Below are 17,410 nucleotides of genomic sequence, written 5' to 3' on the forward strand. Positions count from 1 at the left end.
GGCTCTGTGGTCCCAATTCCCTGTCAAAATCCATATTGTAGGTCCGAAATTATGTTATTACAGTCTGCCCACTCCTGTAAACTACATAAAAGTATGCAACCCACCACTTTAACTAAAGAGTCTAGCAAAGAGACAGGTCTGTATTGCGCAGGACAGTTACAGTCACCTTTTTTTGAATATTGGCCCAATATGAGACCAGGAATTTGAGAATCCAGCACTCTGACAGGATCTAAGGATGAGAGTCAAGAGGGGGCCCCAAAAATCAGTGTTAGCCTTAAAAAGGTCAATCGGAATCCCGTCTGGGCCTGGTGCTTTATCTCCTTTACTTGATCTTAAAGCCAGGTTGACCTCTTCCAGCGTGAAATTAAGGTCAAATGGATTTGGGTAAATGTAGACTTGAAAGAATCAGCCAGAGGCACAGATATAGAGCTGTTACTGCCCCCTTTTGTTGTATCGGCGTGTAATTTGGAAAAGTGAGCTACCCACTCTTCTACAGTCACTGCAACCTCAATTCTGGGCTTGTCATCATCACTGAAGAAGGGGAGTTTATAACACACCAAAATACCATGGTGACCTTATTACAGCTTGCCTCATACAATTTATTTCCAGGCCTCCTCTTTCAGACCTTTTTTGCGTTTTTTAGGGTGAGCCTATACTCCCGTCTCCAATGCTGTACTTCCGAGATATTGCTGGGTAAGCTATTTAAAGCACTTTTTTAATTTTTGTGAGCCTGGGTACAGGCATGATGAAACCAACCCTTGGTATTTGCAGCTCCTCTCTTCTGGTTGGTAGTTAGCCCTACTTTGATTTTCTTAGCAATATGGTTAAATGCCTCTATAACCGTAGTAGCTTCTGCTGACTCATCTAAACAAGCATGTTGATGGGTTAGTTGTTCTAAGAATCTGATCCGATCAACCATAGAGCAGCTGGTTGATCAGCGCAAAGTAAAACCATTTATACAAGAGAGCTCTATACTCTCCACTGATAAAGTATGATGACAAACTCCTTGATTATTTACAAATTTAGTATCCAACCCTAAGCTCTGAGGAAGATGGTCGCTCATTACAAGATCGTAAAGTGCAAAGTTATTAACCAGGGCAGAATAACGATTTGGAAAAAGCAAAAAGTCAATAACACTTTTTCCCATGGTACCATCAAATGTGCAAGGTTCTTCAACTGGCCTGTCACCGAATTCATTACTAAAACCTAGATCGTATTTGAAAAGTAACTCATTGAGTTTCTCTCCATACTCTGAGTGAGAAAAATGAGTGACATCGTCATTTGTGGGGAAAGTCATACCACAGATTTTGTTAGCTGACAATTGGCAGGGTTGAATATTAAAATCTCCCCCCATACCATACCAGGTCCCCTTATCAATTAATGATTCCAGATCAGTATCGAGTTGACTTAAAATATCTAGTATGTCTAGATCACAAGACAATTTGATAGAAAGAGTTAGAAAACTTTACAGCTACATTGGTGGAAACTAATTTATTTGAAACAAAAATACAGAGACCACCCTTGGGCCAACCTTTGTCTCAATGGAATGGCTGGAGAATGGAATGTTTTAAAGCCGTTGAGATGAATTGGTTCAAAGGGTTCAAAGGCCCATGTTTCATGTAGGCAGATTATATTAAAACCTGTCGTAAAGTCTAACCATTCTGGTACATTGTACTTACTACGGAGCCCCACTACATTCCAGCATGAAACTGTGATGAGTCGTACAATTATTGTAGTAGAATCCACATTTACCTCACTCCTCAGTGGAGGATGCTCCACAATTTGCTGAGGATTTGATAACTCGTCATCTGTCAGTGGGCTATTAACAGGGGTCAAGGTTCTAGGAGCAAGTTTATAGGATATAACTCTATTTGGAGTATCTGCCCTCAGTCAGTCTACCTCAGTAAAACTAGAGAGGCAATCAAACCTATTAGACGTCGAGATAGGATACGTAAGAGGACAGGCATAATTTGGATTTGATATTAATGGTTGGTATAGTGATTGTGATTGAGAAGATCGTTGTATCATTACATTGGACTGTATGAGGGGTTGTGGGGGGGTTGATAAAAAAAAAACAAGCGGTAAAACAGAGATTTGGTTTTGATTTATAAACGCTGAACTTGCTCTTCCTTGTATAGTATTACCCAGTGCTGGAGTTTTAAAGGAAAGCACCACACAGTCACCCTGATGTACTTTGGAACCTCTACCAACCCACCCAACCCGTCTAGCCATTTTAAAGTCTGCAAAAAGCACGCTACCCAACCCAACTCTTTTGTTTAGCCAGTTAAGTGATTTATTTCTTAGCGAGTCCCATGCTTCTTGGGTAGAATCACATAAAGTTGGAACATTGGCCAAGATGACCACATAAGGGGTCGCAGCAGGGGGAGATCTTATCGGTCAGAAATGAGAAAAGAGTGGGTAAGAACAGTTCTCACAGCGCAATTATTAGATGAGGAAATAGGTGAAGCCCTTTTTTTAGGGAACCTATTCACTTCTGTGACTTTTGCTTGTTGAGACTGAGGCACTAAATTTAACACTGGTCGATTGGGTAGCTTAGAATTCCCTGAAGCAGTTTGTTGTATTGGAAAAGTTACAGAGTGACTAAAGATCAAACCATTGTTCTTAGAGTGTTCTTTCAACCCCTCCATTCCCTCCCCATGCAAGGGCTGGCTGTTATGGTGGGAATTGACCGAACCCAATCGTTCTACACAATTTAGCACAGCACATTCAATAGCTTTAGGTCTGTCCGTAAGGGTGCAAAGAGGTCTTAATAAGATCTGTCAAAGCTTGAACAGATGTCGCCATTGAGGTGTAATCCAGGGGTGCGGATGACAGTGATTTATTACCAGCTCTGGGGTGCTTGGGAGTAGCTGCCGGCCTCTGCACAGGTACCTTTTTTTTAACCTTTACTGAACCTTCACATGGTGCCACAGTAAGTTCAGCAAAGCGATTCCTGGGAATTTGTGGGCATTTAGAGGGCGGATGAGGGTTCGAGGTGCCCTGTGAGGCAGAGTTCAAAATAATCTCATCATTGTCCGGTGTGCCCAGTCTCACAACTTGAACATTACTAGGTTGGGCAACAGTTTGGGAGACTGAGCATGAATTTATCAGATCAGGGCCACATATAGTTAAAGTTTCCTCCACGCTTAAAATCTGTTTCTCAGTAGCCCCCATTTCTCCTGTAATGTAGTTCATAATGGACTGTCGAGATTTTAGTTGGGACTTAGCTAACGCAGAACTAGGGTGTTTCCTTTTCCCCATGATTTGATATACACAGTTACTTGTATCCAGAAATACGTGGAAGAAAGATAAAACAAAGTAAAAATTGCCAGGAAGACTGGAAATGGTAAACGTCACAAACTTACGATACAAGGCACTTCATTGGCGAAACAGAGGATTATTTGCCGGAACGCCCAGCCAAGAGAGGGGGCCCAGCCCTGCCTCTTCCTGCTGCTGACGGGCACAGACGAGCCAGCCCTTGGCCTGGGCACGCCCGCGCATGTCCCGTGCTCCAGGAGCCCTGGGCTGATTTTATGCACCTCCCGGCACGGATCTAGTGCGTTGGCAGCTCCTGCCGCTTTGGCTTCTGGGGATTGTAGTCCCAGTAAAGTGACGATTGCTGGTCAAGGCCCCAGTAAAGTGCTGAGTGCCAGTCAAGGACACCTTTGCGCACCAAGAGGGGCTCCTACATGCTGACGTCAGTTCGTTCTTACCGTGCCACCAGACTCGGATCGGGAGCTACCACTCCTCTCTCAAGAGACCCGTTTACTTCAGTAATTCTAAAATCCAAGGGAAATTTCACTTCTAAAAACAAGTTTTAAACTCTGTAAGGACTGTCACAAAAAATGTCAGTGATAGATCCTCATCAGGTGTGCCTGGGTTTAAGCAATGACTCGAAGGCCTGCAGCGACTGCATGTCGATGAACCTGAAGGCCATACTAGACTGCAAGGTGAAACTCCATGTCACCAAGCCCTGGAAGACTCTGGGACAAAACTGGTCCAAGTCAAAGGGTTGGAAGTCCTGCAGTGACTGCACGTCGATGAACCTGAAGGGACAAAACTGGTCCACGTCAAAGGGTTAGTCATGTTCCATATCCAGAAGGCACAGGAGTTGTTCCTGGGGTCGGTCTTCATCGCAGGGTAAGTTAAAGAAAAGAACACAAAAAATCCAAGTGCCACTGGGCCACTCCTGAGAGGGTGTAGTCATGCCTCTCGATCTCACTCCCGAAGTCGATCGATGTCAGAGCCTATCTCGCAACTTGTCCCAATAGAACTCGAGTTTACAGGGCCATCTCCGACACCAGGGAGGATCAAAGAGTTATGCAAGGACATGCTGTGACTCTTCAGATCCTTAACAATTCCCTCCAGCATGGCTTCAGACCACAAGGACATTGGTGCCAGTTGCACCCTCTAAATCCACCCCTGGGCCCCTCTTTTCTCCTATTCCAAATCCGCCGCCGGCGCCACACACCATGCCGGTTCCCAGAACCTCGATGCCAATGCCAACTCCATCAAGTCATGAAAACGAGGTGCCCATTATGCTCTCTGACTCCAAGTCTGCGCTGCTCCAATCTTGACCGCATCTGCACTCGGTTACTATCGAAGAAGCACCTCTCTCATTCGACTTGTCTCCCCCAGAAGGAACAACACATACGTTGCATTCCTTATTTGGCATTGATTCGGACAATGGGTATGATGCAAGTGATGAGGTTGGTCAGCCATACCACGAGGAACACTGGTATGGTGACCTTCAAGAAGCCAGTTGACTTTCTCTGAGTTTGGACTCTTCTCAACCCCAGGTCCTGCCACTGGGGCCAACGCTTTTTACGTCACGGTCATTGCTAGAGTGGCCTAAGTTCTTGACCTTCAACTCCCCACCTTAGCGGTCAAACCCAGTATCTTAGCAGAAGTGTTCCAGCCAGGGCAAATATCTACTGACTCCTCTTACCCTTGAATGAGGCCCTTACCGATTACCCTTCTGGGGGCCTGGGCCAAACCTTGCTCTGCCCCCATATACCCACCCAGTCAATTGCCAGATTGTGAGATGTCATTCCCTGGGCGATCTTACATTTTTTTTTCTTTCAGCACACGTCCGTCCCCTAAAAGCTTGGTGGTGCAGATGTCTACAAGTCTGACCAAACTGAATACCTTTACAGCTATTCCCCCCAGCCCACCCCCCCTGATATGGGGTCCAAATGAGTGGAGACCTTTGGGAAGAAGGTATTTTCTTCCACCAGGTTGACCCTCAGATCAGTGATTGCCAGGTGCCTCCTGGGCCTCTATTCCCACGCTCCTTGGGATTTCATGGCTAAAGTCCTCCCAGGTGTTCTAACTCAGGTCATACAGGTTGTTCATGATAAGGCCAAGTTTACAATTCAATGTGTATTGGACACCACAGATTCACTGGGTAAACAATCGGCACCAACCATACCTTGCTGCGTTCAACTCGTTTTTCAAGCAATGTCCATTCATCCCTTATGGACATGCCCTTTCATGGGACTCACCCGTTTGGGGACAAAGCTGATTCAACTCTGGTGACATTCAAGGGGAGCAGAGCCTCAGCTCACTTTCTGAGCTTATCTGACCCGCCTCGCAAGCCGCACCAACTCTACTGTTCCTTTTGCAACTTCGGCAAAGCTACCCCATACCATTAGCCAATTCAGCCCCAGTAAAGTTCAAAGCAGTTTTGCAGCCGTGGTGCCCACAGCCCGAGCGGTCAGGGCCAGTGATCCACTGAGTCCACTGCCACCACCTCCCCGCCGTACAGATCTCAACCTGTCAAACTCCTTTCGTGTGCTCTTAATGGAGCAGAGCCACATGGTTGAAGGCAGGATCTGACGTTTCTTGCTTGGTTTGCAAACCATCACGTCAGACTGGTGGATTCTGCAGACTGTCCGTCGGACTCTGCATTCTTTATCAATACTAACCATTGCTAAAGTGCTTGTGCTCTCTCCTTTAAACATGATAAAACTGGTTTACACCCAATTGGCATACTAATTTACTTGTAATTCCCTAGTAAACTGGTACTACATGTACCTAGGGCCTGTCAATTAAATGCTACCATTGGATCTGCATCATTAATCGTGCAACCCTCTTAAGTAGCCCTTTAAACATGTCTCAGGCCTGCAATTGCAGCCTGTGGGTGCAGTTTTTAACTGCCATTTCGACCTGGCAAATAAACCATCTGCTAGGCCGAGGCCATCCTTTTTAATTAATATAAGTCACTTCTAGGGTAGGCCCTGAACTGCCCAGAGGGCAAAGTGCAGTGTATTTAAAAAGTTGGACATGTACTTTTAAGTTTTACATGCCCTGATGGTGAAAAATTCCACCATTTTTCACTGATGCAAGGTCCACCCATCCCATAGGATAACGTGGGATTAGGATTACTTTATTATATTTGATAAGTGATAACTTCTAATTGGGAGCAAGTAGACAGGGGGAGTTTGGAATTTAAATAATTGTAATTAAAAGCCCTCTTTAATGGAAAAGTTGGATTTTTAGTCACAATTCTTGAAATGCTACTTCTAAAATGTTGTTATTTTCTTATCCTACAACAAGGGGGGGAGTACTGTTACTATCAGAAAGAGAAGGATGTAGGTTGGAGAATGACACAGGAAGTGGGAACCCTAACGATTATTCCTAGGTGCTCTCACACATCTCATGGGATGTCATGCTTCATCATCAGGCATATGGGCCCCACGAAGGGTCTCTTTAGTAGAGATCTTTTTTTTGTTTTGCAGTATGATGAATGGTGAGAGAGGAGGGCATCCAAGATGTGTGGGGTAGAGTGCAAGTGTATGAATAAGTGGAGGAAGGATAAAACTGTCTAAGAGATGCCAAAAATAGTTATTAATATTATGGCTCCCTTGACAGGATTAAAAGACCCTATAAAAAGGCAGGGCTGCTTTGGGTGTATAATGTGCCTAAGTAGACACAAAAAAGTGTATATAGTCAGGTCAACATGTTTCGCGCTTTCTGGCCCAAAAAGGATCCACGGTGCTTCTTCAGGGCCTAACAGAATGGGGGTACTCTTCTTAACCCACACTTGAAAAAGAAGAAATGTGCAGTGGAGGTATTCCCCTATAAAAAGGATGCCCGGTATCTTAGATAAAAATGATCATCCAACCTGCAAAGGAAATGAGAAAACATGAAAAGTACACATGGTGAACCACAATGTTGCATTGTTGGTTTGATAATTCAGTAAAATTACTTTGAAAAACGACTCCAAGTGTAGTCAAGCACATTCTGTGATGCTTCATTAGTCGCCACAGAGGTGAAAACAGTGGAGAGAAATGGCAATATGCAAAAACACAACACAGACAAGTGGACATGCTTTTTACATATAACATAAAATCCGAACTGTGTTGGTGTCACACCCTAAGCCACGAATGGCTGCTTATTTTAGGTGTGAGAGAAGTGTCTTATCCTTAGGATCGACCAAATACGCACCATAGGTCGGAGACAGAGGCTAGCACTTCAGCTTTTGTCTGTAAACAGAAAGTAAGGTGGCTTCGGCTGCAAAGTAAAGAAAAGGGGTTAGGTTCTGTACGAGGAACTGTACTTACATGGCTTCTGCGTGGAGTGCATATACGACCTACCCTCCTCTGCCTACCCGGATCGAGACTGAACAGAGGAGGCAGGTCATATTTAAAGCAAGGCACATTGAATCCATCATGCTCAGGTGTGAGGAAAGTGGGGTGGGAAGTGACCCATCCAGGCACGCATTCAACTCTTACTCGTCTTATGGCAGCGGCCATAATTGAGTATGTACATTGCATAGACTAGGCATACACTCAGGCCGTAAGGGCTCTCATCACAGAGACAAGTAGTAAATCAGTCAAGGGATTGTGGCATAAGTGATACCACATATGTGTCCCCACTCCTGTATTGGTGTATGTAGCGAGGCATCAGTGGGTGTTATGTGTGTGTCCTACCTCCTGTGTCCCTTGATAGGTAGTAAGGGCGAAGAGAAATGCATGAAAAAAGGTTCCCTGGTGAGAAAGGACTCTCAGGAGGCCACTAGTCTTCAGTTGTCTGTCCCCTAGTAGGGTACGTCATGCAGTGGGGTGGTGGATTTTTTCAGTTGATGGTAAAGGAGCACCAGGCCACCCCTGTGAGGAATTCTTTTATGTCGTAATGAACATTCAAGATGGTCATGCTTCGGAATTTCATCATTGAGACTAATACTGTCGGTGGAAAGGCGGAATATCCAATGTTGTTCTCTCTTGAATAGATGGGTATTCTCCCATGAGTAATTAGCCTCCAGAATGATCCACCGAAGATCATCAGAAGAGTGTTTGTAAGTGCAGAAGTGATTACACATTTTCGTGCCACTGCTTCAGCAGCGGATGGTACTCTGATATTTGTCATCCTAGTTGTAACGGTCCTTGTGGTCATACTCACAAAATGGAGGTCACAGAGGCAGGTAATGTGAAAAATGCCGTTTATTGTATTGCACTTAGTGTGATACGTCTGAATCCAAGTGAATCGGGGGCACAGTTTTATTTCCTTTGAAGGGCGGGTGAGGGAACAGACCACAGGACCCACATAGGTAGTGTCCTGTGACAGGTGGTTGGGCCCGCAGTGGGTGCTGCATGTGGGGTTGTTGAGCCCGTGGCCTGATGTGTATGAAAAGGTCTTTCAGATGCTGAGTGCGTCGAAATGCAAATCATGGTCATAGTATCTCTAGGGACCTTGAGATCAGAATACCCTAGTGCTTTGTGATAAAGCGTTTTATCCTGTTTGAGTTAGGGATGAAGGTGGTTCATCCCCTATCTCATCCCCCATACCACCTGACTGGCATTTCACTGATAACTCTCTCAACCTAGAAACAAACTCATCAACAGTCTTCCCCACACGCTGTGGTTGCGTATAAAACGCTTACCTTGCCATGACAATATTTGTTTCTTTCACAAACCTGCTGCTCAATCTATATCTAGCTTCCCTATAAACAGTCACATACAAAAAAGGGGTAAGTACGGAGGAAACAATATATCTCTTTTATTTAGGTATGGGGAACAATTAATTACCCCATCTACAGCCCTCAGTCCTCCACAAGTGTATTGCCTAACTATTTAAGGATACACATACATAATGGGACTGATCTTTGAACAACACATTAAATGACAAACAATTATACAAAAATACACAAATACATGAAAACAGTGTGTAAAAAACAACCTATGATCTAAATTAAATGTTACCAATCCCTAACTCAATATTGCTACTAGTGTTCACGCATATAATCTGAGTGATACACACAGAGGTAGTCACAGTGTGCCAGTCACAAAGGCACTCTTTTAGCCTTTTTAGCTCATATTTGGCACACAAATCTAATCAATCGCGTATTTTTATAAGGACTCCTCCGAAGCTTGTCTTGTCAAGTTATAATATTGAGTTAGGGATTGGTAGGACTGAGGACTGTAGATAGGGTAATTAATTATTCCCCATACCTTAATAAAAGAGATATATTGTTTCCTCCGTACTTATCCCCTTTTTTAGGTCTCACTGAGCCCCAGCGCTTGCGCTGGCTCGAAGAGACATTCTGTATGTGGGATTTTCAAAGTGCTGCTGGCTGGCCTAACGCTTGCGTTCTCGCGATCGTGCACGCGCGCAGCCGGCCGCCAGCAGCACTTTGAAAACTCGTGTGCGTCATCGCGATCACTTTCGCTTTCAGAGCGATCGCGATGATGCACGCGCACACACAACTCCCGCTTCTCCCCCTACCCCACCACATTTTGCATCTCCGGCCGCTCGCGCGCGGCCAACACTTGTCTTTTCTCTGTAAGCTTTTGTTTCTATCACATCTTCTCCCCTGTATTTTCTTCCATTAAAGGCTCCCCGTATCTCCTCTCCTTATGTCATCACGTGCCCCCTGCCTCTCCTGCTCTCCCCTTTCATCACGATTCACGTCTCCTTTCATCACGATTCGCGGCTGCCCTCTCATCCACCTGCTTTTCATTTCAACAAGGGGGTTCTTCGGTCTCCTCTCTCCGGCAGTTCCTCCCGCTTCGCTCCCCTTTACTGCTGCCGGCATACACCCACGTACATGGCCCCAGTAAGCTGTCTATTGTATTTTTAATTTTTTTGTACCAAGAAATGGAAAAACTGTCCGTATATAATTTTACAATTCAACAAGTGAATTCGTGCTTTAGAAGAAATAGCCAGGCCTGTGGAGAACATAAAAAACAGCCGCTGGCTCTCAGGAGAGATCTAAGTCAAGAAGTTCTTCACCCTTGAATCGTATTTTCGTGGTACACGGCTTATTCAAAGTTTAAAGACTTAGACGGAATCCCATCATTTGAGATTGCAACAATTTCTTTGCCATATGTTTCGTTACTACGACACCCTCCTAAAATGAAATATACATAGCTAGGTATCTTATTTACAAGCCCCTTGCGCCGCCTGGTACATAACTTTTTCCCACATAAAAAAGTGACGCACCGGCGGCGCAAGGGACTTGTAAATAAGCTCCGTACAATACCGTTTAATGTTTTGCATACTTTTTGTATCACTCATGTTTCCTTACGGTTGGGTACCAAGCATTGTTCTGTTTACGACCTTGACTACTTCAACAGACAGATGGTATACGCTCGTTATGATAGGGCAAGAATCTATAACCATAGAAACGTTTGAATAAGTTTACCTGTGCCTCTGGAATCTTCCGGAATGCCTCGCTCTGGTGACTAGAGTGTCCAACAGGAACCAGGCTGTGGTGGTGGGAGATTAAAGGGTTGGAGGGTCTGGTTGGGAGGGGGACGAGGAGTGGGGGGCACGGTGGTTGCAGAGCCCAGTAGCGGACAAAGCTGAAAGGCGCGGTGGCTGACACCTCTCTGACCACTCGGGACCCTTCTGAGGCCTAACTCTGATTCCAGGGTCACGTCATTCGAGTTTTGTCCCATCTGCCCCCCGCCCCCAAGGAAATGACGAAACCCCACAAATGACATTGTGCAGTGATGCACTCAACGCGCTGGCCGCTGTGCTTTGATGAAGTCAATGGAGGTGTCCAGCTGGGCCCATGGGCCACTGACCACGGCTAATGAAGCACGGGCCAGGGGGAAGCGACTCAATCAACGGCTTTGCCGAGGAGCAGACACACTTCTAGCCGGACGCTGTTGCAGAAAGAGGTGCGAGTTTTTTCAGATCTGAATTCAGCTTGAAGTGTGACCATTTCTATAACCAAGGTGTTTTTTTTTTTTTTACAGTTTGTGTGTCTTTAATATAGGGCAAACTTGGACCACGGTCATGAGACCGTTTTACATAAACGCCAGATTATATTACAGAAGGTCAGATTAATTTTTAAAGGCACATACACATTAGGTGATCTGAATCACAGACTGTTGAGATGATGCCGGTACTCGAACCTGGATTCCGAGTTCCAAAGTCGGCAGCTTGGGCCGTTAGGCCACATCTCCTCACCCGGTTCTACTTCTAAAAACCCGCCCAAAGCCCCGGTTCCATTGTGCCACCTCATTGAGTGATTTTCCCAAGCGAAGTCGCGGATAGGACTCGGAAAGACTACACTTTTTTTGTATTCTACCATCAGCAGGTGTTATGTTACTGTCCAAAAACCATTACCATTATGAGGAGCATTTGTATGTTTGTGTACAAAGTATGGGATCTGAGAAGGCCATGGTGCAGACAGAGTTTCTAAAGTGTGAGAATAAAAGCAGACCAGTGGACCAATATGGAGCTAATTCAGATTCAAGCATTGGCAATCCCAACATGACTGTCTAAGCGCCTTGATGCCCTTGGGCTTAGTTAGCGCTCTATAAGTTTTATTTCATTCATTCGTGCATTCATTCTAAAGAATGACATGTTAAGCCAGACCTAAACATTCATGGATGTTAAAGAATGCCCTCCCCCAACTTGCAGAGAAAAACGCCATAAATTATCTAGTCATCTGAGACACTGTAATAGCATTACAATGGCATGTGTGTGTGTGCCCCAGAAAGTTCAAGGATAGACAGCTGGATAAACAAGCATTTGCAATGCAATAGGTCTCGCATTTATACGAGTTTGAGCTATTGGCATTGTAAATGACAATGCTTTTTATTTAAGTTTAGTTTTTTTAAAACATAAATAAAAGGCACTGTCATTTACAATGCCAATAGCTCAAACTCGTATAAATGTGAGACCTATTGCATTGCAAATGCTTGTTGTACATGACATTGTTCATACCCAGGTATAGGAGGGTGATTTGGGTATACCCCTTGTATATATACATCTTCCCTATAAACATAAGCAGCAATCCTTGCACCAGTATCCTAAGCGGGTGGCAAAAACATAAAAATTCTTTGTGCTTCAGAACCTAAAGATTTGAAGAGGATTGCTTTTTTCCTTGTAGAACTATAATCTTCACTATCCAAAGCTAATAAGTAGTTGTCGAACATGTCAAGCCAGTCTAGCCACTGAATGGCCAGTGTCCCCTGATGTTGCACAAACAGTGGTGGCGCTGCAATTGAAACTTGCTCCTTGAAGAACCACTACAAAAGCTGCGCTCCAAATAATAATTATGGTGAAAGCCCAAGGATACCATAAAATTATTCTAATTCATTTCTTTCCACAAAAGACTGGTGTGCGTGTCACCGTGCTGTGTTAAAACTGGTGTGCGCTCACTGCCCTGCGTTGCACCCAGCAGAGTTGACTTTTCCTGCTTGCTTTTTTGTTTTAAACAATACTCCTTTAAAGAACTAGTGTGCGTGTCACCGCACTCTTCCACAACAATGAGCAAGAAATAAGGACACAGCTCCTAAAAACAAGCATTGGCATAGCCAATAGGTCACGCCTTTGGGAGGGGTTATTAGTTTTGCAGAATATGAGGCCTCCTTAAGTAATATGTTGAAAATCGTCTCATAAATGGGAAACATGCACCGAATTGTAGCAGTTGACTTTTTTTAGTGTAGTTTAAGGCCTATTCAGGGGAGTTTGTGTCGGCTAGGACTCACCATCCAATAGTATGCATTAATAACACTAAATACATTATGGTCAGATATTATTTTATATTTAAAAAGTAAACATACTTTTATTATACACACTACAACATTAGAATATAAAGCAAGCCAATTGACTCTGTCAGTGGGTCACAGCATTATAAGAACCATAAGTACATGTTAAGAAAACGCAAATATATTAAACAGATACATGCATTTTATGGCTGCGTCCGTCATACTTGCGCAGGAACATACTGCAGCGACCAGAATTGTCTGGCGTTATAAGGTTTGGTAACTTTTGTTTTTTAAATCTTAGAAAATTAAAGTTTTACAACAGGAGCTGCAAGCCCAAACTACCCAGGTGCAGACACCCTGCTTGCGGCTCTTTCTCCCTCCACGGGCGGAGGAGCCATGACAGGACTCCCAATTTTATCCTGAGCTACGCAGATCTGTTGGGTCCACAGCTGTTCACGATGTCTCGAAAATCAGCTAATTCTCATAATTTCAGAATACAGTGCACCTGTTACTGCTTCCCCCGCCCACAAGAACACCAAGCATATGCAAAGTTATACTATATTAATTTGGGTGATGTTATCGGTCTCTGAAGGATGAAAGGTGGAGTAGCGCGCTCCACAGAGTTTACATTTAGGAAATTACTAGTGACACAGATCTTCACAGCAGGTGTTAGCTCACCGCACAACCCGGCAGACTGATTCTATTCTTCAGCATTACAGGACCAGACGGCCATGTCGTGACATCACAGCACACTGGTTCGAATGACATCCTGAACAAATCAGTTGCCTATCTCGACCCTGGCAGGCACGGTCTAGTGGTACTAAGAAACCCTGTGTCTCGGAACTCAGCTTCCCGCTTGAATAAATTGTGTGACCATATGCAAATTGTCTTTTCTCACAGTACCTGTAAACTGCTGCTGCTTAAAAAAGAAAATCACATTTAAAATGTGTTTACAAAAGTTTGTTGGACATTGTACCATTACTCTCCTTTCCCACAAAGGTCAGCAGTAGGAAACACATTAAGTATAACACAGCACAGCTGGATTTTATAATATGTCTCAGAAATAAACAGCTACAGAAGTTCTCAGAAAGCCCCAATCTCTGTTCCCCATGGTCTGTAGGGCTTGCCAATGTATGATGCCTGCGCTGGTCCAGACGGGTTCAATACATTTGGGGATGGCAAGTGGAAAGACCCAAATGAAAAAGGGAACGCAGTTAAGGACACCATGGAAGATAACAGAGGGCCAGAGAGTTTTGAAGAGAGAATGACCAGGAGCACAGACGCCAAGCTGCTATTAGGGTGCACTCTTAGAGAAGGGGAGCCCGGGTGTGAGGAGACGGCCACCAGCCTACTTTGGTGATGTGCTTCTGTGGAGGGGACTATTGTGCTGATGTTGTTGTGGCCGTTCTGTGTCAGATTCAGCGGGTGGGTGTGATCAGGGTGATGTCCGAACCCGGTGCCACCCCAGTGGATGTGTTCAGTGCCCGTGTGCGCACTGCTAGCTGCTTCCCGCGGCGAGGCGTAGTTGTTCAGGTGGGAGACCAGGCGTACCCTCAGAGAGTGAGGGGTATCCAGCCCCTCAATGATGCTGAGATACCGCGCCACTTCCGCCACGCACTCGCTGAATCCCAAACTGCGATAGTCCATTGCCAAAGCGTGCGTATCGAAGTAGCCTCAAGAAGAAAGGAGAGGCGCTTTGTTATAACAATTCCCTCCAGCGCTGAAGAACCAAAATCGGGGAACAGAGATGTTCACTTCTGTATTCCTGTATTAATATTAACAATGTACAAGAAAGTACACAGAAACAGAAAACAAGCGCGTCCGCGAAAGTGAAAGCGACCGCGCTGTGTTTCATTAGTAACATGATCCACAATAACAAGGGAGGAATGCAGCTGCCACAATGCACGCCGCTGCTCGCTCCCGATACTAAAACGCTGTGGAAGTGAACATTTACAGAAAAGGTACACCCGCCTTTGGCCATTTGCGTGATTTCATTATTGAAAGCCACACGCAATGGCCAATAGGATGTGTGGGAGTTGCCAAACCCACACGTTAAAGTTTTGGGTAAGTTTGGAGTGCTCACAAGAAGCCTCCCAGCTAAACCACGCACTGCGCTAGGCTCGACCTAAAAACTGCTGCCAGGGAGAATTTCGATACACAAGGTGAGCACGTCACCGCGTGCGAATCAGCCAGGCAAATGAAAAACACATCGGGGTTTGCGCCGGTCATGCGCCGCTCCTGCCAACGCAAATCAGACGGTGACTGCGAAGAGAGCAGCACGCTCTGGGCACACCCTCTGCTTGCACACTTGCTGACACATACGCTGGACGTTCGCCTCACAATGCCGGCTGCAACATGCACTGGGAGTTCCACCACGGGTGCTGATCGATCGGTAAGCACTCCCAACCACACGTCCTGAGTGTTCCACCACATGCGCTGAACGATCTGGAGAGCGTGTCCTGGAACTAGGAAGACTTGCACTGCTCACCCCCAACTGCTGGCTCTAGCCACTTGCTCCTCAAACTCTTTGTAACCCCCAAAACGGGGACTACAGTTGAGCAAAACAGCTCCCCTCAATGTCAAAGCACTTAGCAACAGTGTACCTTAGAAAGGGTTGAGTCCCAAGCCCTTTTTATGTTTATTAACTCTGTCCTGGATAAGCGCTCTCCTGTCCCTGCGCACCCTGAGTTCACACATCACACGGCAGGCTGAAGGCAGTAGGCTGCCCCTTTGTTGCCAAAAAACTGGGCTAAATGAAGTTGGGCCATACACCTGAAGCCTTTTGAAGCTCTTTAATTGAGCCCGCCATAGCGTGACTTTCTCTCGCCATCCTCAGCATAACCTGCCCACACTTCAAATGATAACATTCCAACAGAACCTTAAAGCCAAGGTTCTGACAATACATATATGACACTCCTCTTAATTCAGCTACGAGCAATGTCCCTCCTTACCCGTTGTTCTGTCTCAATTCAGCTCTAGATGGTCTCTCTCCCTGTCATCATATTTCTGTGCAGGCCCCCCACCGGGGCCTTTAAGGCAATGAAGGTCAATCATATGGCTGTCTTTTGCCAATTGTATTTACTGGGCCAGACTTCTGTCCACTTTGCTCCTCCTCACCAGCTGATGAAGGTTCTTGTGCTCTGTCTGTGTGGGGGGAGACCAGGGGGCCATTCAGTAGGACATTCAGTCACAGGTCTCACTCCCCAATTGCTGGCTGGACTGTCATGCACTTATCAGGAGGGCCTCATACTGAATGCAAAGCAAACACAACAAGATGATGGTCGGAGCGCTGAAACTTTTCAGACACTCGCCCCCATTCACAGATCTGGATTGAATCCATCATCGTTCTTTAGCTCACTTTGCCACCCCAGTTCAGACACAGGTATATGCAAATCAGTCTTGACCCTGAGCCTCATGGGAACAGTTCAACCCGAACTGCCAAGTCAGGTCTTCCATGGACCGGAAACAAGCATCCTGGGGTCGGTTTTGGGGTAAGCTTGAATCCAGTGACAAAGTGAGCAAGGGACAATCTTGAATACAGCACTGCACTCCTCCTCCCCCCACCATGAGTCACTGATAATGCACGTTGTATGGTCAGTTCACTTGGTCTCCACGCTGACCTCTCTGCAGAAATCAGCCTAGAAGTGGGAGCCCATCACAAATCAGCTTGCACCTGCACCCTCTGTCCATTGCACCATATGTGCTCCACAAGGGCCGGTCACTATCTCACCTCCTTATCAACTGCAAGACTTGCAAATTCTTTTCCCCATTTCAGTAATTTAGCTGCTCCTCTTTTATCCCATCTGCTCTGCACCCCACCCGCGCTGCTGGCCATACTCCTTTGGATCCGCGGGTGAATGTATCAGTCTCACCACAGCCGATTCGTTGGCCTCTGTTTTGCCCACTCGGACCTCCAACAGCATTATCAGCATCCCCCTGCGGAAGCTTGGTTTGCACCATTCTACCTCGCACTCACTTCGAGGGGCGCTCCCGGGGACAGCCGCCCCACTCACACTGCCCCAACCAGGCACGCATAGAAGTGACAAAACGGCATTTCAAGATTGTTTATGTGTCCTGTACATAAAGAATCTTACCCTGCATGCACACACTCTTGCACCATGGTGCAAGGGTGCCTGCGATGGTGCTACACTGCTAAGTGTAGCACCAGCACTGGAGGAAACGCAGGGCTGCACCATATTCTTGTAAATATGGTGCAGTCCTGCGTTTCTGAAGTGGCGGAGCCTATCGTTAAGCCAAGGAGGCTAACCACACGCTCCGCCACTTCTGTTGTAAATATCCCCCTTAGTATTTTATATTCAAAGAAACAATTTAATGGGAAGGTTGGTGCTGCAACTCCATGACTTACTTTTAATTGGTTGGTTTTATTTTGCAGTACGCGGCTCCTGCTCCTGCCAGGGCCAGACTGGAAACCCAAAGCAGCCCTGGCAAATGTTTTCAACCTA

General features: G+C 45.7%; 2 protein-coding genes across 6 annotated transcripts in view; one reads left to right on the plus strand and one right to left on the minus strand.

The window, feature by feature from the left end:
• Positions 1-17,410, plus strand: part of LOC146809372 (voltage-gated potassium channel KCNC1-like) — a 631,507-nt gene that overhangs the window by 400,765 nt on the left and 213,332 nt on the right. The gene's annotated exons all lie outside the window — the stretch shown is intronic.
• On the minus strand, positions 14,031-16,907 carry LOC146809373 (hairy/enhancer-of-split related with YRPW motif protein 1-like). The gene is made up of 2 exons (XM_085620365.1): positions 16,820-16,907; positions 14,031-14,620 (listed from the first exon to the last, which is right to left on the minus strand). Exons 1-2 carry the CDS (start codon positions 16,905-16,907, stop codon positions 14,031-14,033), a joined length of 678 nt encoding a protein of 225 aa, XP_085476491.1.

Source organism: Triturus cristatus, chromosome 7, assembly GCF_964204655.1.
Source record: "Triturus cristatus chromosome 7, aTriCri1.1, whole genome shotgun sequence".
NCBI lineage: Eukaryota > Metazoa > Chordata > Amphibia > Caudata > Salamandridae > Triturus > Triturus cristatus.